The following is a 10,129-nucleotide window of genomic DNA, read 5'->3' as shown; positions in this document are numbered from 1 at the left end:
CTAATCCTTGCTTGATTTTCTGAATTTCAGGATCCTATTCCTGAGCTGTCTGGATGTCACCAAGCAAGGTAGACTCTAATGTCATAGTAGAGAGCTGTCCGACTATGAGTTCGAGACCGAAATCTGTGATCTCTTTCTGTAGGGGCGGTGACATGGCTGCTAGAGATAATAGGGTAACGCTAGACTTTCTGCTGAGGGCGTCTGCTACCCTATTTGCTTTTCCTGGATGGTAGAGGATATCTATGTCATAGTCTTTGACCAGTTCTAGCCATCTGCGCTGTCGCATATTCAGATCCTTCTGAGTGAAGAAATACTTCAGACTCTGATGATCTGTATACACCCTGCACTGAGCTCCATACAAGTAATGTCTCCAAATCTTGAGAGCGAACACTACTGCTGCAAGCTCAAGGTCATGGGTAGGATAATTCCTCTCATAATCCTTGAGTTGTCTGGAGGCATAGGCGATCACCTTGCCATCTTGCATCAGCACTGCTCCTAGTCCCAACTTCGAGGCATCACTATATATGTCAAAGCTATCTGCGTTCTCTGGCAGAGTCAGAATAGGTGCACTGGTCAATCTCCTTTTCAGCTCGCTGAAACTGTTCTCACCGTAAATTTTCTGTTCTTTCTGGTAAGAGCTGTCAGTGGGGAGGCTATCCTGGAGAAGTCCTCTACGAATATCCTGTAGTAACCTGCTAATCCCAGAAAGCTTCTGATCTCACTGGCGTTCTTGGGTCTTTTCCAATTGCTCACAGCTTCTATCTTACTGGGGACTACCATGATACTATCCTTTGAGATGATGTGACCCAGGAAGGACACCTGATCTAGCCAAAATTCACATTTCGTGAATTTGGAGTACAGCTGATTCTGCTGAAGGGTCTGCAATACTGTCCTCAGGTGCTCTGCGTGTTCTTCCTGAGTTCTTGAATAGATAAGAATGTCATCGATGAACACGATAACGAACTTATCTAAGTATTCTCTGAATACCCTATTCATGAGGTCCATGAAGGTAGCTGGAGCATTTGTCACGCCAAAGGGCATGACTACGAACTCGTAATGTCCGTATCTGGTTCTGAATGCTGTCTTGGGTATATCCCCTTCCTTGACTTTCACCTGATGATAACCTATTCTGAGGTCTATCTTAGAGAACACTGCTGCTCCCTTTAGCTGATCGAACAGGTCATCTATTCTGGGAAGAGGATACCTGTTCTTAATCGTGACTTAGTTCAGTGCTCTGTAATCTATGCATAGGCGCATGCTCCCGTCCTTCTTCTTCACGAACAATACAGGCGCTCCCTATGGTGAGTGACTAGAATGTATAAAGCCCTTGTCAAGCAGCTCCTGTAATTGCTCATGAAGTTCCTTCAGTTCTGCTAGAGCCATGCGGTAAGGTGCTTTGGAGATAGGATTTGTACCGGGAATGAGTTCTATCTCAAATTCGATCTCCCTGTCTGGTGCTAGGCCTGGTAACTCTTCAGGGAAGAATGCTGGGTAGTCACGTACGAATCGGACCTCTGCTAGCTGTCGGTCCTTGTCCTGACCGGTACTGACTACATGTGCTAAAAATCCTGTACATCCTGAATCCATTAATCTCTGTGCTTTCATAGCGGAGAGAAACTTTTTGGCCTTTCTCTTGGGTTCTCCGATGAACTCGAACTGTGCTTCTGTTTCAGGTTGGAATACGACTTTCTGGTTACGACACTCGATGGAAGCTCCGTATCTGATCAAGAAGTCCATTCCGAAGATGACATCGTAGTCAGTCATATTTAGCACTATCAGATCACAAAAGAGTTCTCTGTCTGCTATAATGACTGGTACTGCTCTGAGCCAGTGCGTGGATGCCATAATTTCCCCCGAAGGTAACGTCGTCAGAAATTGACTACTGAGTACCTCTGGAGGTATCTCTAATTTCTTTGCAAATGCCCTGGATATATAAGAATGGGTTGCCCCAGTATCGAATAAGACAGTTGTACTTTGCTGTAAAATACTAATCTGACCTGTAACAACTGTCGAGGCATTCGCTACGTCTTCTCTGGTTAAGGAGTAGATTCTCGCATTCGTCATAGCTGGAGGGGCTTCTAGTCTGCCCTGGCTGATGTGTGGACCATCTAGAGCGGCCTGCATCTGATGTAACTGAGCTGGCTGACCTCCATACTGAATCGGCTGTGGTGGAGGAAGACTAGTCTTGTTCGAGCACTCCTTAGCCATATGCCCTTCCTGTCCACACTCAAAGCATCCTCGTGTGCCTTTACGACAAACTCCAGGGTGGAATTTCCCACAAGTAGCACACTTTGGATAACTGGGCTGTTTGCTAGCTGGCCCTCCTTTTGGGTAACTCCCTGGTTTGCGCTTATTGTTGGAGTTCCCTTTCCAGTTGGAGCTGTGGCCCTGTTGTTTCTGAGTACCTGAGCCTCCTTGACCTTTGGATTCTGAGAGAACTTGCTTCTGCTGCTTGATATTATTCTGGTAGTGCTCAGTGGTCAGAGCACTGCTGACTAGTTCTTCGGTGGTTTGCGGCCTGTGAACGCCGCCAGCCACGTTCATCGCTATTTCCGGCCTCAGCATCTTGAGCATCAACCGGACTCTTTCTTTCTCTGGGCTGACTAGTTCAGGGCATAGACGAGCCAATCTATTGAATTTCTTCATGGCTTCCTCAACTGATAGGTTGCCCTGACGAAACTCAGTGAACTCGTCGTAGTGGCGGTTGGTGACCCACATGTGAAAGAACTCCTCGAAGAATTCTTTCTCGAAGTCAGCCCATGTCATCTGGTTCACTGGGCGCTTCGCTCTGATTCTCTCCCACCACATGCGTGCATCTCCTGTCAGATAGAAGGAGGCGCACTTCACCTTCTCATGTTCTGGCCAGTCCAGAAGCTCCATCGTACTCTCCAGTGTTTTGAACCAGGCTTGGGCATCCCATGGTTCACTAGTGCCTGAGAAGTTCTCGGGCTTGACTCTCTGCCACTGGATCAGATAGGCTTCTCTCTTTGCCTCTACTGCTGCTGGGGCTACTGGTGCTGTAGGCTGGACTGGTGGAACCTCTAAGATTACTGGCGTTGCTATGTTCGGTTCCGGGGTGACTGTGGGGTTCAGCTAGCTGCTGCTGTAACTGAGCCACTAATGCTGTCAGGTCTGGGGGAGGCACTGAGCTGCCTGCCTCATGCTGGGGCCCAGTAGCTGGTGCCCTTCTAGCTGGGCGTCCTCGTGCCATTTCTAAAGACATAGAGGACATACATAACAAAGGCAATCATGTTTATATATCTACTATCATTATCATGTTAGGTGTTCATCAATCAACATGCTACAGTATCTACAAACATGAAAGAAAGAACATAATAAAGTGAGAGACGTTTCTTACTTGGAAGCTGCAGGTTCAATGCTGATGTGTGTGTAGGAAGTATGGAAACTGCTCTGATACCACTCTGTAACGACCCACCTTCTACTGGCTAAGCTGTGAGGCCGATCGTTATATTAATCTGTGCTAAACTATTCCCTGACCATTACTAAATCTAGATGCGGAAACTATACTAATTAAAATTTTGCTAAACTATTGACATTTCTTGATTCTATACATGCTCAGGGGTGTAATCTAACTATTCATGACACATTATATTTCCCCCATGGTCAAGGAACTGAACTAGAGGCTTCCTAGCACCTTTCGGGCCTCCCAATCGATCCACGGATCGATTGAAATGGCCGGATCGATCCATTGATCGATCCAGATGGCTACTGTATGTGGGGCTTAGGTTGGATCGATCCAGTGATCGATCCAGCACGCTACTGTGCTCGGGCCAATATTCTGGATCGATCGGCTGATCGATCCAGACTAGCCAATCGATCCAGTGATCGATCCCAGAGCCTACTGTTCGCGACAGAATTTGCTGGATCGATCGGCTGATCGATCTAGAGGCCTACTGTTCGCGGTACAAACTTCTCAATCGATCGGCTAATAGATTGAGAAGCCTCCAATCGATCAGCCGATCGATTGGGGTTTCTGATTTCGTACCAGAAGTCTGATTTCAGCACTTGTTCGTGCCAAAACTTCCCATGTCAATCCTAAACTAAATGTAAAACATTCTAACATCACACAAATAGTATTTTAAGCATGATAGGGTGCATGACTAACTAATTCATAGCAATTAACATACTAAGGTGCAAAACAATAAAATGCTAAAAGGTTCTAATGCTTAAAACAAGCTTGCTGAAATTCCCTAAGATCTCTATTCCAAGTTCCATCCACACACATCTTCGTAGCATTGCCCTCCAGCCTCTGCTAGTCCATCTTTCCTTTACCTTTATCTGCAGTATAAGGAAAAGAAAGTATCTGTAAGCTTTCGCTTAGTAAGAAACCATCTACCTCACTAAAACATGCAATCGATGCAAATCATGCTTTGAAAACATGCTATTTGAAAAGAACATACTGAATATGCTAAACATGGCATGGCATACAACACATAGAAATAAAACTGATCATAGCAATAGAACTAATCATAAACTATCATATTGCATCAACAGAAAACTAAACTGATATAAAACTGAACTAAGCTAATACTAATCTGATGCTAAAGCTGACTGAACTCACATGACTAATTTGTGATGTTTGAAAAACTATATTCATAAGTAGATTAAAATAATAATCAAGCTGCTGTTTGGGCCCGACAACTGTACTTTGCTGTGCGCGCATCCCCAACTAGACCCGGGTTTGCAAGTCCCGAATTTAGTAGGGTTACTAGGTTAGCTGAACCTAGGGACGACTATGGGAGTCCAACCCAATGGATATCTAATCATGTACAGTGCCACTGAAAAAGTAAAATACTGAACATAGCTAATTATTGATTGTCTTGCTCTTTCTAGGTTATCTGAACCTAGAGCTAGGTTGTCTGAACCTAGAGGCGACTGTGGGAGCCCACCCATTGGACATCTAGTTCCATAAAAGCTGTAGCAAGACCATATGAACTGTAAAAATGCTTCTATTGCATTTATCTAAGCTATCACAATGCCTAAGTTGCATTTTAGCTGTGCTAGTAATTTAATCGAACACTTGGTATGCGCTAATTCGCATCCTTTGTGACGAAAAGCTATATACTACTAACTAAATCATGGAATTCACACGGAAGCTACTTATACTGCAGGTGAGGGGTTTCTTACTTCTTGTTCGTAATTTCTTACGATTCTAATCGTTAGGTTTCACGGAGGAGAGATCTCTTCAACGATCTTCTCGCGTCTATGCGTTCCTCTCGCGGAGGGGAGCGTCCTCGTGCCCTTGATGTTTCCGGGAGGTGCTCCTAGGGCCCTTGGCTTGGTGCGCCGAGAGAAGGAGAAGGAGAAGGAGAGGAAAGGGGCGGCGTGAGGCTAGGGTGAGGAGAAGAGAATCACGATTAAAAAAATAAAACCCTCACTTAATAATTTCTTATTTATATTAAGTGGTAATTCCGGCCCAACTTGAATATAAATTTAATTGTTTCCCTTTCCTTTCAGCACGACCCTGCTGGGTTCAACTGGTTACTAGAATTATCCGTAAACCATAGGTCTTGGGTTCAATTCCCGCTTAGGCCATTTTCGGTTTCTATTTGTTTTTGCTACTTCCGCTACTCTAAAAATTCTGTAAAAATATCCTAAAATTCCAGAAAAATCATAGAATATTTCTAAAATAGTTTTGAGAATTTTCGGGCGCTACATTTTCAAAGAATATATACCCCCCAAATTCTTAGTTAACCCAATAGGAAGGAACCTATATTGGGTTCCAAAGTCTTACTTAGATTAAACAGTTTTCTAAGGCTTTTAGAAAAGATTAAATGTTTAAATTTTTTAAGAGGCTTTGTCTAGAAGTGGTTGATGATCCAATAACTAAGAAGGCCTAGTGCCTCGCCACAGCCTGAAAGTCGATTATTAAAGTAGATATTTAATTGACAAACTGATAAGCTTATGAAATTAATTAAGATAATTACTTTCAATGTTTGTCAATTTTTAGAAAAATCCATAAATTTGAAATTATTTTAAATTTCTTTTACTTGTTTTCTTTTACTTTCAATTTTTGTCAAAGAGCCCCTATTTTGGCTCTTTGAGCACGGTCGACTGCTGCGAGATCATTCAATTGCAACTCCAGCTCAGATACCCTATATGCCAACACCTTATTACGGTAATGATGGAATTGGAGCGTTCTATTTATCACCAAGGATTCGGCGTGGGCCTGAGCCAAAGAACTAAAGCGTTAAAGAAGAGTAAAAGAAGTTTTACTGCATGAATAAGTGAAGCACACTTGAACATACAACTCTGAGAACCTCTCTATCTGGTTGGGTACAGATAATTCCTCCATTTGCTCAATGCTTTCATCCCAACAGGTAGCCAGTTGTCCTCTCATGAAAAGGCAGTTAGTGGGGGCATCCTATTGTCGCAGTAGCCCTGACTCAGAGGGGGTGGTGGAATAATAGTGGCTATAGGAGGAGCCAGGCGATTGCTGGGATGGTGTTGTTAGTTCAGAAGGATTTTGAGGGGCCGAATAAGATAGCCCCGGTCTTGGTTCACTGGGCGGGGGTGTAGCTGAGGGATCTGCCGGGTTGCCAGAAGCCCCCGAAGGAACATTGATAGGCCGGGAAGAAGAAGTAGGCCGAAAGGAAGTGGGAATTTGCTCTGGAGCCTGGGAACGCGTGGAAAGAGAATCTGTGGTCGCCCCAGGACCGGGAACAGGCGCGCGGGTCTCTTGGGCATCCCGAGATGGAGGGACCGGTTCATCGGACGGACCAGCATCATCCAAGTCTGGATCGACATACCTTCGACAAAGTCTGTGAGCTAGGCGCTGGCCATCTGAATCTGACTCTTCAGAAGAAGGTCGAGGCCGACGAACCGAAGTGGGTGCTGCAGGTCTAGCTAGACGTGCCTGCCAGGATGCCCGGGAAGCCACTCTGAAGGAAGCACTGGCGGGGGTATGTCCCCTGACCTAGAGGGAGGTCAGGGGGTCTGTTTGATAGAACCCTCAAGAGCCATTTGGGAGGTGAACCTGGAAGTTGATCGAGGGATTGATTGAGGAGGGGTAATGGCAGTTGTTCCTAGCCTGGCCGGGGCATCATGTGGGAGAAGTCTCCGATCCAATATGATTCGGCTCCTCCTCATTATTTCCTGTTCACTAAGGGGAAGAGGCTGGACGTCAGATGCGCGGAGCAGCGTGTTGGCTGCATAAAGAAACCAAAGTTGTAGTTACCACATTGAACAACAGTGAAGACATTCAAGGTCAAACAAAGCTTACCCAGAGAGTGAGACAGCTCGGAAGACGGGATACAGCTCAGCCTAAATAAAGACAACACCTCTTCGGATATTAATCTCATTAAGTCCAATCGCCAGCACTTGAACTGAGCCAAGGCGTCTGTGAAGAGGGGGTCATTACTGAAGTTCCCCAGGTCAGGTATCAAGGGAAGGATCCGTTGCCAGCGAGTGGGCCACTCCACAGCGGACGGGAACTTAAGGAAAAAGTACCTATCCTTCTAAGCCGGATCAGAGGAGGGAATGGGGCAGAAAAAGGTGGTCCGGGTGTGGCCCCGAAAGCGAAACAAACCCTCACTATGCTGGTGAGGAGTGAAGAAATAGTGGAATAGACGGGCAGACCAGGAAAGTTCGCAAACTTCACACAGAACCACAAAGCCGCATAGAAGCCTTATGGAATTGGGAGTCAGCTGGACCAAAGAAATTCGGAAGTAGCGGCTTACATCGGAGAACAGAGGATGGATAGGAAAGCGAAGCCCTGCTATGAACTATTCCTTATAAAAGGTGACATAACCTGTCGGTGGAGTAGAGGCTTGGTGCAATGTGTTGGGAATGATGATATGCATGTCCCTGGAGATCTCATAGGTGAAGCGAAGATCGTCCAGATCCGTACTCTCAAAAGTGGAGACTCTAGGGGGTAAATGATGTTGGGAAAAGCCATGGGGAAATATTTAAGTGGCAGTCAGGAATAAGAGGACGAGGCAGACAGTGGACGACACAAGGAATCAAGGAGCTAGAAAAAGGAAGCGAGAGCAACGAGAAGCAGACAAAAGGTTCCATGAGGAAACATTGGCGAGCTCTTTATAGCATATATTCATAAGGGCAAAACAGTCACATCGTCATCTAACGACCCCTAATAAAAACACTTTCAATACGTGTGCAAAAAGGAGCCGCACGATCGTCATAAAAATGAAGCACGGAAAAAGAGGCAGGAAACAGTAAGTGGCGCGAAGTACGAGGGTCATCATGAGTTACCTCGGGAAAGAACGCTCGGGAGCCCGTTCGGGGGATGGAGCGCGCAGAGTTCCAGGGCAGGGTCATCAGATAGAGCGTCGAGTCAGAACATCTAACTCAGAACAAATCACAGATCAGAGAATGAACAGATCGCAGGTCGGGAAGCAAACAGATCGCCAAGCAGGAAACAGGCAAGTCCCCGATCGGGAGATAAGAAACGAAATGCTTAAGAAAATGATAATAGATGAGAAATTTCTTAAACCTAAGTAATGGCGGATAACAGCAGCTCGGGAAACGACAGATCGGGAAATTTCCTAAAGTTAAATAACCTTAAAACAAAAGCAGTTTCCAGAGGATTACATATTAAAAAGTTTAACATCAAGGCTGGGGATCTAGGGGAGTTACATCACTTGGAGGTGCCTGGATAGTCAAGAAATTATCGTCATCCACGAAAGAGGGGAAGGCTTCATCGGGAACTTCTTCCAGTAGGTGCTCCCTGTTGAGGAAGTCAGTTGGGGGGGGGGCGGAAGAAGAAAATCAGTAATAATGTCATAATTAAGTCGAGAGAAAGAAAACCCATCGCTAGGATGTGTCGGGAGGCCAGATCAAGACTCTCCCACCGAGAACCTTCACAGAATTTCTCATTGGATGATCGTCAAAGGGCGGCTAGTTCACCTTGTAGATGGATTCTGCCACGGATTGGAGGGAGATCTGCCCTAGCCGAAGTCCCTACCGGATCCGATTCAGCCTCGGAGGGTAGGCGCCAGGAGGTAGTGAAATCCCGTTCGTTCCTCTGAGGTCGTCCCCTGGTGCGTGAAGATGAAGGGTAAGGGGCATTCGGAAGAGAGGAAGGGGTCGCAGAGCTCCCGGGCTGGTTTCCAGCAGAAGGACCGGCCTGATCCGGAGCCAAAGCCCGGACGGGAGTAGGGGCCAGGACTTCCGCCACCCGGGGGGACTCCTGAGCAGGAACTCTGGGTGTTGGCACTTGGACTTTGGGAGGCTTGGAAGAAGCCCGTTTGGGCGGGTGAAGCGGAGAAGCCTGGACCGAAGGCGCGACTCTTTTACGTTTGCGCTGGAGCCGTAGGCATTTGTCCGGGGGAGGAGAAGGAGCCCGCTCTTCCTCAATGGGCTCCAGAGCTACGGGGCCAGCCTCAGGAGGGGCTACCGGCAGAAGCAGGGGGGTGGAGGACTCTGAAGGTTCCCTAGAGGTTTCATGTGAGGGAGTTGCCGAAGGGGCAGTTAGGCCCTTTGCAACCTCATCACCCACAGCTTGCAGAAGATCACTGGGCATTCGAGCTGAGCCCTTTGAGTAGGCCCGGAACATAGCAGCCTCTGCAAAGCAAACAGGAAATATTTCAGTTAGTGAAGACCTGCGGAAGAAAGAGTAACATCTTACCAAAAAGAGCTCCTATATTTGCCGGGACCGGGCTGAGTCCGAAGAAGTGCAAAAAACCTTCTCGCAATATCATAGAGAGGAGAAGTTGGACTCCTTGTATTTTCTCGGAGGCAGCATGACAGGTAGGATGATGGGTATGGTCGCGCAACTCGAAGGGGGAGGGAAGAGCGGAACGCCATTGGATTGGCCAGGTCGGCAACTCGGGTAGCCGGATAAAGAAAAAATGAGACTTCCAACCTTTGTTGGAGGAAGGCATATCAGTGAAAAATTTACATCCGACCTTGGACTGCACCATGAACACGCTAGGCTCGGAGCGTTTCAGCGAATAGAAATGATGGAAAAGGTTTGCGGTCAGAGGAATCTGGTACACCCTACAGAGGATGACCATGCCACAGATGGCACGAATAGCGTTTGGCGCGAACTACGAAAGAGGGATCTTAAAGTACTGACTCAAAGAAGAGAAAATAGGATGAAGAGGAAAGCGAAGACTACCCAAGAGTTGGTCCTTAAAGAAGGTTACGA

The 10,129-nt window shown here is 46.6% G+C and overlaps 1 protein-coding gene across 1 annotated transcript; it reads right to left on the bottom strand.

Annotated features, from left to right (window-relative positions):
- Positions 1-6,385: 6,385 nt before the first annotated feature.
- LOC122034425 (pollen-specific leucine-rich repeat extensin-like protein 2) lies at positions 6,386-9,786 on the bottom strand. Its single transcript, XM_042593714.1, has 3 exons — positions 9,665-9,786; positions 8,945-9,581; positions 6,386-6,937 (listed from the first exon to the last, which is right to left on the bottom strand). Exons 1-3 carry the CDS (start codon positions 9,784-9,786, stop codon positions 6,386-6,388), a joined length of 1,311 nt encoding a protein of 436 aa, XP_042449648.1.
- Positions 9,787-10,129: the final 343 nt, after the last annotated feature.

Source organism: Zingiber officinale, chromosome 1B, assembly GCF_018446385.1.
Source record: "Zingiber officinale cultivar Zhangliang chromosome 1B, Zo_v1.1, whole genome shotgun sequence".
In the NCBI taxonomy this organism is placed as follows: domain Eukaryota; kingdom Viridiplantae; phylum Streptophyta; class Magnoliopsida; order Zingiberales; family Zingiberaceae; genus Zingiber; species Zingiber officinale.
The sequence above is the reverse complement of the archived record's forward strand: the minus strand, read 5'-3'. Positions and strand labels throughout refer to the sequence as shown.